At 38.7% G+C, this 19,046-nt stretch overlaps 1 protein-coding gene across 12 annotated transcripts in view; it reads left to right on the top strand.

Annotated features, from left to right (window-relative positions):
* Window positions 1-19,046, top strand: part of unc13bb (unc-13 homolog Bb (C. elegans)) — a 55,508-nt gene that overhangs the window by 9,842 nt on the left and 26,620 nt on the right. For 7 of the 12 annotated variants that reach the window (XM_077496871.1, XM_077496870.1, XM_077496869.1 and 4 more), the window contains exons 3-10: window positions 1,844-1,943; window positions 3,717-3,834; window positions 4,386-4,509; window positions 5,790-5,863; window positions 6,042-6,099; window positions 6,466-6,495; window positions 7,324-7,534; window positions 8,149-17,742. In XM_077496871.1, the coding sequence (XP_077352997.1) occupies window positions 1,844-1,943; window positions 3,717-3,834; window positions 4,386-4,509; window positions 5,790-5,863; window positions 6,042-6,099; window positions 6,466-6,495; window positions 7,324-7,534; window positions 8,149-17,742 (10,309 nt within the window). The remainder of the gene's footprint in view (window positions 1-1,843; window positions 1,944-3,716; window positions 3,835-4,385; window positions 4,510-5,789; window positions 5,864-6,041; window positions 6,100-6,465; window positions 6,496-7,323; window positions 7,535-8,148; window positions 17,743-19,046) is intronic. The other 5 variants (XM_077496875.1, XM_077496867.1, XM_077496877.1 and 2 more) reach the window with 3 other exon arrangements.

The following is a 19,046-nucleotide window of genomic DNA, read 5'->3' as shown; positions in this document are numbered from 1 at the left end:
ATATATGAAATTACAATGAAACATGACAGAATCTGATGAAATAGAACGTTTTCAAGGATGACGTGAATGATCAAAGCCTTTTTCATATCTTTAGACAAGTGTTGGTGGACATGGAACAGAAATCAATCATGCAGTAAAGATAAGTAAAACAAGAACAACAAAACAAACATTATAAGTATACAAGTAAATAAAACATACATCAATAAATTAATAACAAGAAGTGAATAAGCAAATAAAATAAACATCAAATTCATAACACAAAATACAACTGACACCACAAAGCACCGAACCGTTAAGTCTCATGGTGAGCCAAAAGCCGAATAATACAGACGGGTTTTAAAATGATTTAATAAAACGGTGATAAATCTCCAATAAGTGTTTTCCATAATTCTGTCAAGCCTTTCATTTCGGCAACACTGAGCATTCACTTTTGAGAGAATATAGTGTCTCTGTGAACTGAAATAGACTTGGTTGTCAAACTATATATTGTTTGCTGTAGTTCACATGCGTTGGCCATTCTCCATTGTGCTAGGCCAGCGTCGCTTCTAATTCCAGACAGCCTATAGTGGACAGTACCTGTCGCAAAGGCCCTGCAGCTGCAGTCATAAGTGGTGTTGATCTAATCCATACAACCTCTTCCTTTATCTCATCTCTTCTATTCATGGTACCCGGCCCAAGTATGGCACAAATCCTATGCTAATGATATCAATCTAATTAGAAAATGGTTTGGGCATCCCCCCTGGCTGCTTTTGTAATAATGTATTTTCTTTGGCTTCTATCCCCTTGAGACACTGATTAGGTCTGGGCTCTGTCACTCTTGCTGTTGTAGACAGGACAGCACTTTTAGACTGCTGCTTAGTGTCGTTTCTTTTGTTTCAGGCAGGAAAAAAAAGAAAAACAGATACTCGTCGTGTGTCTTTGAAATCCATTATGTGACTGAACTGGATGTTGTGTTGAAGATAGGGTAAATGTTTTGAATGTGTTTCTGGGGTAACCTGAAAGTGTCACAAGCCTGCAACTAAGCAGCTGATCCTTTGCTTAGTTTTTCCCATAGTTGGTGTGTGAGTGCGTGTGCATGTATGCGTGTGTGCATGTATGTTATTCGTGGGTGTCTAAATATATTTTTTGAAATATATTTAAAGAAGAGTTCCTGACACCTTTTCGCAGCGTACAAGCATTACAACAACAAGTGGATGTTAATTGTTCAGTGCTCAAATTCTTCATCCTTTTATTTTTCCGAAAGGATGTCAGGATGTGTGTTTATGGAAGAATTGAGTCTTATAATATGTTGTTCATGGTTTTCATATGTTAGTTTATAAAAATAATAATAATAATATTCATAAATAAATATGCATATTTAATCTATTGTACTGCACAACCATTTGTTCAATGAAAAAATACTGATGTGCACACTTTACGGACAGGACAAAATGTTCACCTCCGTTTTGTTTGTTTTTTGTCTTTTTAATGTTTGATTCTACCCGGCAGGCTTTAGTTGCCTTTCGGTAATACTGCTTGAGTGACCGTAATTTCTGGGTGTGAAAGTTGTTGTATGTGAATTTATTTGCATCCAGATGCAATGTTTTGACATTCCCCCATAAGTCTGGGGGGGGAAAAAAACAAAAAAAAACCGGAGTATTTATTTATTTTTATTTTTTTTGCTCTCTAGCTTACAAGTCATGAGCATATACGTAATAGAAGTCATTTTGAATGTTCCAGCATTATCACATGGCCTGACTGACTTGAATAAATTGGGCCTTTGAATGGTTGAGAAAATTCTTTGTGACCTTTTTTAAGCATTATATTTGAGTACAACTGTATTATTTCAACCTTGTTGTTTCAGACAAATTCAACACTTACGTGACTCTGAAGGTGCAGAATGTCAAAAGCACGACAATCACCGTGCGAGGGGATCAGCCTTCCTGGGAACAAGATTTCATGTTGTAAGTAGATGAACTCGGAAGGTATTGAACATTATGTTTTATGCTGTACGTCATCATAGCAACATATTTCTTAGCGTTTCAGAGAAATTGTAAAGCTTTGCGGTCTTCTCTGTATTTTGAGTAAACTGTGACTGTGTTATTCAACTGTTTACTTTCCTCGTCATACATCATGAAAGGTGAGAGCTATACGAGGGTGTTTGTCTTTTGTGAACACCAACATTGCGTCAGTGTTTGTTGTTCCACACTCTCTAATACCAGTAACCGGAGTTTGTGTTCATTGAAAGTCAACACGTAAAGATCTGACTCATATAAAATCAAATACATCATGATATCAGTTACAGTATACGGAATTCGGATGTTTTGTATTGCACACGTCATAAGTATGGGTGATAATTCTGTATCAAGATTTACAATATTACATGTCACAACTTGTAATCGTTTTTTTTTTTTTTTTTTGGCCACCAAATGCTGATTGCAGATTTGTATAGAGAATTTAAATGAGAACCTAAAAAGCCCTAATCTGCTAGTTCAAATTCATATCCTCGCATGACTGATTTATTCTGCTATCTTGTTTGAGCACATGATACAAAAAGCCTTTATCTCTGCACCTGGACACCATGGATACCCTCCCACCCCCGACCCTGTTCTTTTTGTCAATTAGCTGTTCACTTTGATTATCCTTTCTCTCATCTTTCTTTTGATTGGCCAAGAGAGAGCTGTAAACTACCACGGATGAGAGTATGCAAATGCTCTTGTTATATGGCTCCCTTTTAAAAAAATTTATGTCCAGTTTCATTGCTGCCATCAGGCTATATTTGAACCCTTTGAATAGTGAGGTAAATGTAAAACAAGGCCTTCTTTATTGAAAAATAAAATACCGCAAGGATTTTTTTTTTGTTTTCAAATTCAAGATGTATAAATAATAATAATAATAATAATAACTAAATCACACAATTTATCATCATAATTGCCACGTCAACTACTGAGCGCACCAAATTTCCTGCAGTACAGTGTGAACACCCACAGCCAATGATGCTCCAAGCGAGGCATATCATCATGAACCCCTTGGGGTTTAATCGAACCCATGTTAACTCATTCACTGCCAATGACAACTATAGACGTCAAAATCCAAGCAAACAGCCAGTGTTAATTTTGGAAAAAAAAAAAAAAAAAAAATTCAAATTCAAATTTTAATATAAAAAAAAAATAATTTAGTTTTAGTTATAGTCTTCTGACTAAATTTAATTAAAGCCGTAGTCATAACTCAGTCAGCTGATTGTATTTTAGCTTTCATCCAATTTTAGTCAACAAAAATAAAGAGCAATTTTAGTCGACTAAAATGGACTTTTGGAGGCCTAGTATGTGGTCTCAGTAAGACCAAGACCGATCGCAAGAACGTCAACGCCCGTGTTGTAGGGTAACAGGAATCCGTTCTACGCACGATGGTAGCACTTAGCAATGAAATTGTTGTCAATGTTGTTATTAATAACAACAATGATTAATAACTATGAATGAAAACAATGAATAACTAAAATTAAATTCAAATTTCTTGTCAAAATTTGCACTGGCTGTTTGCTTGGATTTTTGACGTCTATAGTCGTCATTGGCAGTGAATGAGTTAAGAAAGAACTACCGGACTAATACTTAATAAAAGGAGGAACAATCTCCTTGTAGTGATTCTTGTCAGGCTACATTTTCTTCTGACATTTGTTTCCCAACATTTTCTGACATTTGTTAAAATATTGTTTGGTTTTGTTTTTTTTTCTTCCACAGTGAGATCAACCGGTTGGATCTTGGCCTCATTGTTGAGGTGTGGAACAAAGGTCTCATCTGGGACACCATGGTGGGGACAGCCTGGATCCCTTTGAAACGTATTCAACAATCAGAGGAGGTTAGAATGTGAATAGCTGTACATAATACTTGTAGAAGACATTTCAAGTCTTTTTTTTTTTTTTTTCTCCAAAATCGTCTCATTTTCTAAATACACTTTTAGACATTGCCATTTTGTTTTGCTTTATTAATTTCATCTTGGACGGTCATTAAGTGGTAGTCAACCATCAGACCTAGTTGCAAAAAAAGAGAAGTGCTTATTGTAAAGTGTGGTTGCCTCTTAGTCGTAATGTATGATAAAATAAAATTATGTGTCGCTTACAGGAAATTTGTCTGGCATGATCGCACAGTTGCATTGCACTGCAGGGCGTGTCAGGCAGGGAATCCACAGCTCTGAGCCTATTTAAACAAGTATAAGCTGCATACTGCATGTTAAAGTGCTCGGAAAAGTACAATATCCTATTGCACACTGCTGTTACGTCTAGTTTACATACACTGTAGGTGATGGTCACAGAGTTGGTTAATCCATGCTTTGAGATGCTTCTTGAATCTGAATCTTGAGATTTTCTGACTGATTTTTGTTAAATGTCCTTTATCAATCCCGAATTGCAGGAGGGTCAAGGTGAATGGCTTTTCCTGGATGCAGAGGTCCTGATTAAAGCAGATGAGATATACGGCACCAAAAACCCGACCCCTCATCGACTCTTACTGGACACTCGCTTCGAGCTGCCTTTTGGTGAGAGAATCATTTTGAAAGTCATCTTCTTGTGGACTTTGATTTTGATACCTTTCTTTAATCTAAATTTGTCTTAATCACTTAAATTCTATTTCAGCCTTCATTTATTCTGTGGCATTTTTTTTTTTTTATTATTAGATATTCCAAAATCTTTTGACACTGCAGAACGTGGATATGGTAATATAGGTAGAACCCTCGCTATTCGTGTTAACCTCGAGCAAATCAGTCATGACCCACAGAATCTTAGTGGACTGAAATGTCAGCAGCTGGTATTGGAGTTGCCGGGGGCATGACTCACAGCTTGAGGACGTCATCGTGCAGCCTGGTGTCCTTTTCAACAATGCAGGAATATGTGACGTCAATCTCGTTTGTTTGTCTTTGGAACATAACGGAACAATTTAAACCATGACATCATATTAACTTTTTTTTTTTTTTCTTCTTCTTCCATGGAGGTTCCCTCTCCATTGGCTTGACTGTAAATCTTTTACTTTAGTATAGGTGGCAAATTCTGCATGTCGGGCTCAAAGCTTTTGATCCAAACGTCTTGTCTGTTGACTCTTCTTCTCCAGGATGAGCACCTTTAAGGTTGCAGGAGGACATGATGGCTGTGTTCCATTAAAGCTACGTACCGGTAGCAGGAATTATTTAAATGTCTTTCCTATGCGTGTGACTGTGTGGGTTTTAATGTGTGCTTGAGCAAAGTCAAATCCTTCTGAAAGGTTAACTAATGATAGAGGATCATTTTCTCTTCCTGGAAGGTGGATGTGGTTAGGTTACGTTTTAAGGTTTACAAATCTAAACTAAATACATACAATGTTGCTTAAAAAGGTGCATTAATTCATACTATATTTTCCTGTTTCCGCTTTCACTGGGATATTTATGCAAATTACTCACGAGTCAATTTTATTCAGATCGCATTCATATTTGAGTGTGTCTACTAGTTAAAATCTGGTTTGTCTCATTTTTGTATTATAACTTTTTTTTTTTTTTTTTCAAAGTCTCTCATCCCAGACCGTGAACTGTTTAGCTTAGTGTTTTTTCTGATAATTTTAATGGTACAAAATCAAATACAGTGTCATAGGCAATACAAGGATGTCTGCAGGAGATACATTTGTGATCTCATAACTCATTGTGACCATCACAAACTAACACGTCATTTCCTGACTTGTAAACCACACATGTAAAACAAAATCAACACTCATGTATTATGATAGTGTCCTGGAATATTCCGCTTAAAATAACAGGTTACCTTTTTTTGTGTGTGTGTATTTTGCCACCAGACATCCCAGAAAATGAGGCACAGTACTGGACAGACAAACTGGAACAAATCAATTCCATGGAAATCAATGATGAGGTAGGAATAGGTTTAAAGAGGTAATAGTCCATTTTAAAGTTTGACAAAGAATTACATGATGGTTGCCATCCAGGTGTAAATTACTATTTCTTAAATTTTCTTTGTTTATATTTATTCTTTATTTACTTTATTTATTCTATAAAATTATTTTGCTTATTATTGTGTGTCTCACATGCAGTATACACTTCAGGACGACATTGACAGCCATCCATTGCCCACCACAGCTTCCCAGTGCTGTAAGTAATTTCTGCTTTTAGCCTCTAGATGGAGTCATTTCTCAGCTTTTCTTGTACCACAGGCTTTGGCATGCATTTGTTCTTCCCTACCTGGTAGCTTTATTTCTCTTCATTGACAAATGTTCTTATTCTTAAAAATGCTGTTTGTTACTAAAATCAATTCATTCATTCATTCCTGTCAGCTTCATGAGTTAAAGGTTTGCGTGTCAGTTTATATAGCAGAAGTCTTTCCAGCCATTGGTAGGTATCACCAATGCAGTATTAGTTTAGGGGAAAAAAAAAACCACAGACACCACAATATTTCATTTTTACTTCCCCTATCTCAATTTCACCGCTTACTTATATTTATATTTGCACTTTCACCAGGCAACTATTTCGGATGGGCTGACTCACTCAGTATGTAAAAGCAACACTTAATTGAAATGACTCCCCTAGTCAATCCTCAGTGCCCTGTGCATGCCTTAATTCCATATTCCCCAAGAACATGTTGTCCATATACAGTGGATGTAAAAAAAAAAAAAAAAAAAAGTGTACACACCCCTAATCAAATGCTAGAATTTTGGGATAAAAAAAAAAAAAAAAATTGGTGGAACATTATGATCCGTCCATCAATTTCCTGTTACACTTGTCCTTATTAGTTTATTCTGAACATAGCCACATCCAGTTATAATGGGGTGTACGCATTTCCGCATCATCTCAGTTATTTTTACTTGCCCTCAAATATTTTTCCCCAAATACTTTGTACAATGATGGTGGTATTTATGTATTTATCTATTTATTCATGATTTATCTTGATCTCATTTTTATATTACAGCCTGACTTTTGAACAGGGGTGTGTAGACTTTTCATGACCACTGTACTTTGATTACTTGTGTCAGTGTCGGTATTTCCCTTTTCCTCACTACTACAATGTCCTTATTCTCACCCTTGTCATATACTTTTCCTACTTTGTGCTGGTTAAATTGATTATTATATTCATGCAATTACCGTTTAATAGCATTTCTGTCTATCCATCCATTTTCTACCACTAAACACATTGAGGGTAGTAGTTGAGCTGAACCTGTACAACCTGTTGGCAATGTGGTCATCGTGTTTACTTGATAACTTCATATATAGTAGGAATGTCAAGAAAAGATGGGTGATAAAGGCTTGCCATTATACAAAAAAAAAATTAAAAATGTTGTATTTATGTTTCTGGTAATAAGATGTTTCATTTTGTTGCAGCTTTGGATGACCAAGACAGTGCAGTAGATGACCGAGATAGCGACTACCGCAGTGAGACTAGTAATAGTTTGCCGCCACGTTACCATACAACAGCTCAGCCCAACTCCTCCGTGCACCAGTATCCCATTGGGCCTCAGTCGCACCACCACCGAGATTCATGCACTGACTCCTTGCACAGTTTTGACCTGGAATACCGAGACCAGAGAAGCAGGTACGCTTGTCTCATGCAACCAAACAAAAGCCATGCACATTTCTACTTGCATCTACTTTTACTTTATATTTGTTAAAAATGATTTTAAACAATTGATAGATTAGCGTGGAGCTGCCAGTGTGGATTATACATTTGATTGATTTATATTATTTATGTGTACCATTATAGGAAAATGAGCTATGTTTGTCGCATTTAGCCTACACGTACATTCAAACTTACGAGTATGTTTGAGCATTTTTTTTTTTTTTTTAGTGTGTTCGACTGTTTTTTTTTTTTTTTTCCCGAGTATGTTTGAATGCACTCGCTTGTCAAAAATGTTTACTCCACACTGGCAATTCCATGCTTGGGTACTACGGTACTACCATACTTTTCGAATAATTCTTTAAACCAGCCTGCTGCATCAATTGATGTAATTCTATTTAGAATGTTGAATACAGATTGTTTTTTTTTTTGTCATCACTTTTGCATTAAATGTTTTTCATTTTTCAAACTGATAAACATGTTTTTCTTTGCTTGCTTTGTTTCTTGTTCTGCTTCTTCTTTTCTGTTCTTTCCTCTTTCCCTCCTCCCTAATGTTTCCATCCTTAAAATATAAACACCTTAAACTCAATTAGATCACTAAACGAAAAGGGACGAGTCAGAATTATACCTGTAGATTCTGGCATGGGTTGTGAAGATTGGGAAAGGAAATACAAAAGGCGAGGAAAGCCTCAGCTGAGTGACTTTTTAAATGATGACGAAAATACTGCTCAAATGGCAAAGCCTTACCTTGAACCAACAATCTCAGCCCTTCAAAATACTCAGCATAATACTGGTTGTCTGCCTGGAATCTATCCTGAGGGCTATGACACAATAGATCGCCGAAGAAGGAAAAAAATCCGAGACACAGGAGGTTTTCTCAAGAGAGAGACACACAAATTGGGCAAAGAGGCTTTCCCCCCAGACGTTGGTATGCTCTGTGGGAAAAGAGGAGATATGTTCATGATGCAGGAAGATGAACAGCGCATAACATCGTGTTCCCAGCAATACCAAAATGGCCTTCTTTATAAGACAAGAATGTGGGCTAAAAATGAGCTGGATGCTACCTTAGAAAATTATGTGGCTTACAAAAAAGAGCAAGATACCAGGATGCAATCACTGTACGATTTTGATTGTAGGCATTCTGGGGACAATCACAATTTTTATCAGGAATTTGATGATCATTTTTCTGCAGAAGCAATCCCCACAAGACACAACCGAGACAAAACGTTCTCCTATGGTAGCGACATGGATGATTATCAAGAAATTCAGGAAAAGTGCAGAAAACCTAAAACTGGTAGATGGGTGCCTGAAGCAGTACTTTCACCTGTAGAAGAACCTAGCGAAGAATATGTTGACCCAATGGATGAGCTACAGTGTCTAGTTGAAACTGTTTCTGAATATCTTGCTGAAAAAGAAGAGGAAATTAGCAAATATGGTTCTCTTCCAAAATCAAGCAAATCAAGGCTATCATCTCAAGGAAGCAACAAAACAGATTCTGCTGGAGATGACCACAACAGTTTAAGGGATCTTAGAGGAGAAAGTCAATCACACACCGTCTCTGGAATTTCAGGTGTAAAAAATGCCATGAGCTCCTTATTCAGTAATCTAACAGACAGAGTTGGTGGGGGGCCCAAACAGTCTACCGTTGATACAAAACCGTCTCCCGTGCAGCCGCCACAGTCTGGCATAACAAAACTTCTGTCCTTTATTCCTAAATCCAACAGCTCGACTCCTGTAGCTGTTGTATCTCCAGTAGAAACATCCACTGAAAATGTGTTCACTTTGCCTTCACAACCAACATGCAAGTTAAAAAGTGAAGATGACAGAACTTATACAAGTACTCCTGGTGTAATGGCTCACATCCAAGACGTTGGAACAAAATCTCAAGCGCCAGGAAGTTCTGTTTTGGAAAAATTAAATCATTTAAAGCTGTTTTCATCAAGAGATCTTATTAACTCGGGTGAACATAAGGAACAGCCAAAGCCAACATCTTATCATAGTGATTCACATTTTTATCATAGTACTGTTTATCAAGGTAAACCTCCTATGCAAGGCAAACCCAACAAAGACAGTGCATCCTTTACTGGCTCTGTAAAACCTAATGATGAAGTACAATCAGAAAGCACCAACTTCTTCAGTCTAAGAAAGTCAATTAGTTCACTAATCACACCTTTCCCCCCTATCCCAGCTCACAAAGCACCACCTGTGGCAGTCTATCCAATATTTAGATCATCTGAGGAGCCAGTACTTGAGAAACAATTTAATGATCCATTATCAGATACAAAGCGTAAACCGCCTTCGCTATCCTCTGAAAATATCTCAACTCGGGAACAACGAAAAACAGAAGGAGGGGTGTTTTCTGGATTTTTAAAGTTGGCATCCAGCGAAGATGTACGTTCCCCTGGAAACCCAAAACATCCAGAGCAATCACAGAAACAAACAACTTCTGTATCATCCAATGCCTTTCCGCAAAAATCTGCCACACCACAGAAAAGCACAGAAAAAGGATGGTTCTCTAGCATTTTTAGCCCTGCTTATGCTCCCCCCGGCGCAAACCAAAATACTACTAATAAACCTCCATATCAGAAGCACAATGTGTCACCCAGCTCACATCCAGAACATGCATCAAATCTGAAAACAATGGAAACACATAATCAGGTTCATCAGCAAGCTCCAAATCAAAGTTTTTTGTCAGGGTTTTTTAAAGGGAGCTCCCCTGAAGATTCCTCTATGAGCTGTACTCGGATGAATCAAGTACAAATGCTCGACACAAGTGCAGACCTGTCAGACAAGATGCTACAGCAGGGTTCACGTAACATCCAACCGACCAAAAGTAGTGCATCCCCAGAGATCTCCAGTCACGGTCCCCCACAACAGACATCTTCAAAGAGAGGAGGGCTTCTCTCTGGTTTATTGAAGTTTTCATCAACAGAAAATGTAGCACAAAATACACGTCTTTCTGAAGATGAACACAAAAATTCTGGTGAAGCTAAGCAAAAGACGTTATCTGGGTTGCTAACATTTGGATCAGAAGAGAGGGATTTGACCTGCCCATCAGTTCAGAAGCAAAACTATGTTCAGTGTAATTTGACTCAGCTTGACATTCAAAGCTCAAATCAAGGAGCAGAACTTAAGAATCAAACAGCAAGACAAATTGCCCAACAGGAAACAAGTAAATCAAGGTTTCCTCGTCAACAAACGGTTCCAGTTAAGCAACCGCCATCCAAACAAGGTGGTCTCTTTGCAGGTCTTTTTAAATTTGCTTCTGCTGATAGCATAAACACACAACACCCCTCCTCAACCCAACCTCATGGCATTGTCCAAAGTATATCAACCAATGAACAAGCTCAAGAAAGGAACATTCAAAGGTCAGAACAAAGTCAAACACAAGATCAATCAAAAGAGAATATTCAAGCAGGTGATTCTTTTCAAACATTGAAGTCCTCCACACAAAAAAATAATCACCACCAATCCAAAAATCTGGAGACACAGCAACCGCTTGTGGAAAATAGCCAAGAGAAAGAGACAGCAAGTCAATCTGGAGTGCTCTCTGATTTGTTTAACAAGTTAAGAAAATCGAAGCACCATGACACAACCTGCCATACATCATTAGAGCAACTGTTGCCTCAAAAAGATCACAAACATGCCGTCCAAAATAAGACACCATTGCAGGCACTGCCACATTTTAAAAGCCAGAAATCTTCAGAAACCTACACTGACAGTGAGACGAAGACAATACAAACTGCACAACAAAGGTTTTTCTCTAGAGTTGAAAATGTTCCCATGGAATCTATTGGCCATCCACAGCATGATGTATCAAGCCAGAGTACCAGGGAATCTTATCCCTCATCTAGATTGTCAATGTGTGCTGAGAGAAGTGTCAGTCAAACTATTGGCCCAAATTATTTAATTCCAAGACCAAGCAGGCATGATTTCAAAACTGCACCCGTGTCAATTGATTCAGATAGTCTTGACTTAAGAACATCAATTACGTTTGCCAGATCACTTCAGAGTCATGCAACATACTCATCATTGAGTGCTGGTAATTTACCTCAATTATATTGCTCTCACTCTTATGCAAATTGCTCAGTAAAGTCCATTGAGCCCTATATTTGTGGAAGCATGCCCTCATTGTGTGAACCAACAATCCAAAACGTTTACAATGGACAACTTTCTCTTTATCAAATAAGTCCCTCCTATGATGAAAACCAGTGGATCCATAGAAGTACAATATGGCAGCAGTTTCAGAATGAATCTTTAAATTCCCAATTCCAAGGAGAAGACTCAGGTTATGCACAGAGCTATGAAAATTTGTCATTGCAAGCGTTTCCTCTTGGCTACAGTCCTCCAAAGATCAATCAGCAACTTGCTTCCTCTACCACCTGGCAAGGTGATATTTGTCATGATGAGCAAATTGAGCCATATTTTTCTAGTGGAAACAGGAATGAGGGTTCTTATGCACAGACATGTTGGAATAGCCACGAAGAGCTTGGAAACCTACAGCATTCATCCAGTGAACAGGGAATCTTGAACTTAACCACTAAACCCAGTACAGCAACACTGGGGAAATGGCATACATGTAATGACAGCAGCACTTACAGCTTGAATGGAATTGCATATCATGAAGGCTATTATGAAGAGACTGCACCGAGCTTGTCTTACTCTGCTAACTGGCATAATGGGGTAGATAATAACATGATCCAGCAAAGTCATTGTAATTTCAGTCAGTTGAAATACTCAAAATATCCGTCAAATGTGAATCATGACATGGATGATTCTGTATATCTGGAAGATACAGAATGGTATCAGCAGTGGCTTGCACTGTTGGAGCAAGGAATGTGGTGGCCAGCTGAAGATGGTGACTGTGGTTACTTCGTTTATACTGACCATGAGTACATTTATACCTTGCTCACAGATTCAGCGGGTGAATATGTTTATGCATGTGCTCCTGAAGATAATTCTTTGGGAAATGCGCAATCATGTGATAGCTTTCCCAGTGCTCTGCTTTTCAATGAAATGGTTTTAGTGTGTGGCTTCAAAATCCCACTATATAATGAGGATGAGCTTTTGTGGTTGCCTGGTCAAGATCTCAATGAATCTCCACTCCTTAATGCCCCTTTAGATTTGTCTGCTGCGTACAGAAAAGGAAATCAGATCATGAACCTAAATCTTGAGCAGTTTGCTCAAATGTTTGAAAATTCGTTTTTGTCACCAGAGCAACAATGTGTAGATTTCACAACTTACACATTAAACAAAGTTCGTATGGATCCAATGCAACCCAACTGCATGTCAGAAGATCAGTGCAAGTATGCCATTGACCTTTCCTGTCATAATAAACTCAATCAGGGTCCTCAGTGGAATAGCCAAGAAAATAGAACATTTCTTGCTCAAAAGGTTGCTGTTTCCTTGAATTCTTCTGCTACTCAAAGATCGAATCATCAGCAGATACTTTACAACTGTTACCAGCCAAGCCAACAACGTCGCCCATCCACTGCTGTTACTGTGAAACATGTTGATGATGTGTCAGAAGAAGACTGGAGAAAGAGAGTGGCTCCGGGAGAAACACAACCAAATCGTCAGGCCAAAAAGATTTCATCCCTCATCTCATCTGTTGTGGGCAAAAGTACTACAGTTGAATCAATCAAAACTAGCTTATCTTCCTCTAATCAAAAGGCGCCTGATAATGCAGCTGATAGACATTCTAAAAATGTATTTTCGTCTGGCTTACAAAGTTTGAAGGCAAAGATTAGCAAAGAAGAAAGTACATCTGAAAGTTCCACAAAACATCTGCCCACATTTTCAACAACAAATCAAGTGACGCATCCCCCAAAACAATCTCATGCCAATTCACAGAAACCGAGGTTGCCACGACAAACCGAGATCGCTCCAGTGCCGTTGGGATCAAAAGAATTTCAAGTTGAAGATGGGCCCCCTCAACTTGCCCCTGATAAAACAGTGTATATAACAGCCGAAAAAACCTCTGAGCAACCAGGGTTCATGAACTTTCTCAAATCTGCAGTTGGAATAGAGGAACCTAAGCAAGAGTCACAGAAGGGTTCACAGACATCTGTCAATCAGCAAATCAAAACTGTAAACGCTGCTTCTACGCCAGCAAGTGCTGGCACAGATAAAGAGCCTACAGGAGTATCAAATATATTTGGATCAATTAGCAGCTTATTTAATCCGGACCCCTCTCCGCCACAGAAAAGGGATATACCCAGGCAAACCACAGCCAGACCTAAGGGTATACAGAGACAACAAACACTGAACCAAAGTGGTACACCTGGGCCAGAAAAAGACATTTCCCCAAAATCTGAAGCATTTTTTTCCACTGCCAAGGGCACTGCTATAACCAAATCGGAACCTACATTACTTGCTGAACAGACACAACAAGAAAACAAAACAAAACCCTCGAGTGGACTTTTTGGATTTTCGATTGGAGAAATTCTAACAGGATCAACATCAGCAACACATTCTGGACCTACAACTCAAACAACCAAGTCATCTACAGCGCCACAAGAAGAGTCATTCGGTAAAAGTTTATTCTCAGTGTTAACTGGCTCAAATCAAGCACAATCTATATCGAGCACTGGGCCTTCTCAAGCAAATGCACAGAAAACCACTCCACATTATCCTCAAGTCGAATCATCTGATAAAGGTTTATTAACAATCCTTGGAGGCTCACACTCTTCACCCCCTCCTTCTCAAACAGAGACCAAAGATGATGTGCCAAAACAGAAAAATGATCTTCCGAAAGATCAGCAGACATCAGGGTTCTTTTCATTGTTTGGTGGTACAAATACTCAACAGTCTCAATCTCAGACAGGATCTCTTCTAGGGGGAATCATTTCTGGATCATCAAGTTCAGCCGAAAACCCAGTGAAGGGTCTGTTTTCAATATTTAGCGATCCTAGTCCCCCTCCAGCCCGGTCCCCAACGACCTCATCTGCACACCAAAAACTAGTTCAACCACAAGCTCAACAACAAAGAGGTGCTCAAACACAGTCAAAACACCAGCCTCAAGCACAAGAGCAACATGCCACATCTGTTCTGGGGGGGATATTGGGTGGGTTGTCTACCTCAAATGAAAGTCCCAGAAAATCATTGTTCTCTATGTTTAGTACCCCAAATTCCTCGCAAACACCAGGGGCAGGAGGGCATACAGCAGCACCATCCAAAGAACCTCATAAAACCATAACCTCTGTTGTGTCAGACGTTGCAGCATTGACACAGTCAACTCCTAAATTGTCACCAACTGTTAATTCTGCTAGGAAAGTGCCACCACAGTCTTCCCAAAGCCCATCTGTGTCCAGCATTGTCATAAAAGAACGTATGAGTGAAGTTTCAGATGAACATTCAGGAAGCAATGAAAAAATGGAGTCAAAGGAACTCCAGTCTGTTACTAGGAATACAACTTTTCATCACACCACTTCAAGTTCTGATATTGAAGTTAAATGGACTGACATTTCATCAACAGAAACAAATTCTCAATGTCTTACTCTCCCAAAGAAAACAATCACAAATGGTACACCTGAAGGTCTTGCTCCCCTTGAGAAACCACCAGCAATGGACCATTTGTCTATGGTCAAAGAACCAGATCAGGCATCTTCAAAAACAGAATTCATTTCAGACAATCAAGTAAAAGGCTTGCTTTCATTATTTTCGGGGCCTCATAGTGAAACTACTAATGATGGCCAAAAAGGTCCAGCTCCAACACTGAAAACACCGACAGGGCCTAAGGATACACAATCTAAAAGTATATTTTCTGTATTTGGAACCTCCTCCCCTCAACCTGGATCTCAGTCTGGAGGTTCTATATTAGGGGCTATGTTTGGAGGCTCTTCACCCCAAACATCTACTTCTCAGTCTGTAGGATCATTACTAGGTGGTTTATTTGGAGGGCCTAGTCAGCAGTCTACTGTGCAGACTGCACCCACAAAGAATTTGGGTTCTGCTCCTCAGACAGCAGCACCTCAAGCTGGGGAAACCTTAATTGGAGGCTTCTTTGGTGGTTCTGCTACTCAAACAGCTGGATCTCAGACTCGAGGGTCTATCTTAACTGGCATATTCGGAGCTCCAGCAGAATCAACCACAGCAACACAGGCTAGTGGGGTATTAAGCGGACTCTTTGGTGGGGCTACCACACAAAATGTACCTCAAAGTAGTAACTCTTCAGTGGGAGGTATTCTGGGAACCTCGGGTACTGCACAGACACCTGACCATTTACTTGAAGCCTCAATCCCAGCTGAATTGCCTGGAAGAAGTTTGCTTTCAGCGTTCAAAGATTCTCTTTCACCTACGTCATCCACACCAACAGCTACACCAAATTTAAATGATAGCAATAAAACCACTACTCTTTCTGAACCTACTGCATCTTTTACACAAAAAACATTTCATGACAATAGCGCAGGCTCGGCTCCAGTTGGTCAAGAATCTTCTACAATTCCCATTGTCTCTCAAAGCGAAGAACAGCCAGAAACATTACAGAAAGCTGCCATTACAGTTGTGCTTCCAGTAGAAAGCAACATTGGTAACCATTGTGATAAAACAGTGAAACCAGCCATAGCAGACAGTGATGCTGAATATGAAACTACTATTCTAGTGCAAGAACCTGCAGGAACGATTCCAATAGATAAGTCTACTCAAGATAAACCACCACCTGACAATGAAGAAGAGATGGTACCCACACCCGTGGCCGAGTTACAAAAAAAGACACCAGCAGCGGACAAATCTGTTGGTAATTCATCAACAGATACAGTCACAGGCTTTATGTCCTCCCTTTTTAAACCGATAGTGTCCACTGATGCAGGTGCTCAGCCTCAAGAGAGAAGCTCACTTTTTGGACTGGGAGGATCAGCACCACAATCTGCTAGCCAACCCGGAGCTTCACTACTCGGAAGTATTTTTGGAGGTTCTAACACTCAGTCAGGACCACCCCACACTGGTGGAAACTTATTTAGAAATTTAAACAAAGGTTCTGATCCTCAGTCTGTACCCTCTCCTGGAGGATCACTTTTTGGAATGTTCGGAGGACAATCCACTGCAAAGCCAAATATTCCAAAGACTGGCGGTCCACTACTGGGTGGTCTGTTTGGAGGGACTGCCACAGCAGCACAGTCTGGTGGTTCTTTCCTCGGAGGAATGTTTGGCGGGCTCACTGCCCAGACTGCAGGATCTCAGACTGGAACTTCAGCTCCTGGGGGTAATGGTGGGGCTACATCAAGAGGGATGGGACAGCCACCAAAGCCACCTGAATCATTGCCAAGTGAACAGGAGCCAAAAATTATTACTACCCCACAACTACATGTCGCACGTGACAATTTGGCACCAAATGGTACTCTGACAGATTCAAATAAAATGGTGGACTCAAATAAAACAGATTGCACTCAGGAGAAATCCGGCATAATAACAAGTAATAGTGTAGTGTCACCTGAGACTATTTGTCCAGTCACAAATATTACCTCAAGTAACGGTGATCTCATTGCTCAAATCGATGACACAAAAATGAAAACGTCAACTGATGAGGAAAATGTCATTCTAGAAAAACCCATCCTCACTAAGGAACAGGCCACATGTGAAGATGACAAATCTGTCCAACAAAATAATACATCTCAACCTGTTGATGATTTGCAAAAAGAAGCAGAACCATCTCAAACTAAGCCATTGTTCGGTTTTATATCAACACAGAGTGATGCAGGAAAATCACTCGGATCTTTATTTTCACCAGCAATGTCATCTGCTGCTTCAGCAGGTCCTCAAACAGAAGCATGCAGTTCTCTTTTTTCAGGATTAAAAACATTATCTGGAGGCTTATTTCAAGAGGAAAAAAGTACCACTCCTTCAATATTTCGTACAAAGATGGGATTTCCCTGGCAAACGGAGCCACAAAAGCAAGCTCCTCCCCAAGTAATAACATCTCAACCAAAGAATATTAGCAAGCCAACAAGTGGTGAAACACACCAGGTGCAAAATGTTTCCACATCTGATGCCTCAAAAACTGATTTGGTAGGTTCCAAAGACGAGGTAGCCAAACCCCAGATTTGCATTTCCACCCCTGAACTAGATTCCTCAGCCTCCTTGACCTTAAAAGATACCAAAGTGCTTGTCGAAACAAACCCTGCTGCAGGTACTACCAATGAAGAACCGTTGGACAACCCATCTAAGAGGGATCTGTTGAATACAAAAAGGCTAGTAAAAGCATTATAAATGGCATTGTTCCTTACCATTTATGATGCAATTACATTTTCCTCCCCAAAAATATGAAAGTTTGAGCTTTCCGACCCTCCCTACTTATCATTTAAATGTAACTAGCCTTTGTTTCAAGTTTCATTGTACAGTTAATATCCATTCATGTCATGATAAAACATGATTCCTAGTTCAAACACCTTTTACTTCATTTAGTATTCGTGAGAAGTATGATATCGAGTCTCAGGTGGCACAGAAGGGGAAAAAAAAAAAAAAAAAGTTGTCATACTACCACACAAAGATTGCGAGGGAATGCAAAGTTTAAATTTCTTCTTCTTTTAAATTATTTCATGTTACCTTAGGGTTAGCATAAAAATATTCTGTCAAATATTTATAATATGCCACAGTGACTTGTCTTATATTTTAATTGTTCAGTTATACATTTAAATTGTTTACTATTGTCAATAGCCCGTAAATTTTGTTGCATTAATTCAGCAGGGTCTATTAATAATCAATTACTTTGGGCCTTAATTTCGCTACCAGTTTCTAATAGTATAATATGTTACTTTTCAACACTATAAAATAGTTTCAAAAAAACATTTGAAGCCCTGTATATTGGTGCGTTTCACGAATTGTGCATATTGCTTGAAAATATTAGACAAAATCAACCATGAATTTACATCACAGACCATTTATAATTCAAAATGTTTTCTATTGCAATTGTTTCTTATCATTTCTTATAACCTGATGTTATGCTTTTGATGAGCTTCTATAGAATTGCTTGCGCAAATGAGATTGTTTCTGTCCCATGTCATTTGCTGTTGCAGAAACTTTACGTAAAATGTGTTTGAGCATGGAAATGTGTTTTGTTTTTCATATTCATAATCCATAGTATATGTGCATCAGTTTTCATTTGCATTTTCATATTTGTGCTATTTGTTTATACCGCTTTTGTATAGAAATAATACACTCATAAATATTAATAATTAACTCACGTTCAGATTCATTAGAGACATATACAAATGATACATTAATTGCACGTATGCATATTATTTCATTCTTAATGAATTATGATTGCCATATTATATTACTTATAGAATTTCAACATGTCTACTGTCTAACTTGTACATTTGCAAGATCAAAGGTAGATGCATGTGCAATAATTAATGCAAATGCTAATGCATCTTTAATTTTCATATTTCAATATTTTTCTACATGCCACAATCTCCCTTCAAGGTTTGGTATCTTTTTAGGTTACGTGTATATACACAAGACATGTTTTAGTATTTAGAAAGATTATTGAGCA

Source organism: Festucalex cinctus, chromosome 15 (assembly GCF_051991245.1).
Source record: "Festucalex cinctus isolate MCC-2025b chromosome 15, RoL_Fcin_1.0, whole genome shotgun sequence".
NCBI classification, from domain to species: domain Eukaryota; kingdom Metazoa; phylum Chordata; class Actinopteri; order Syngnathiformes; family Syngnathidae; genus Festucalex; species Festucalex cinctus.
Note: the sequence above shows the minus strand (reverse complement) of the source record. Positions and strands in the feature narration are given on the sequence as shown.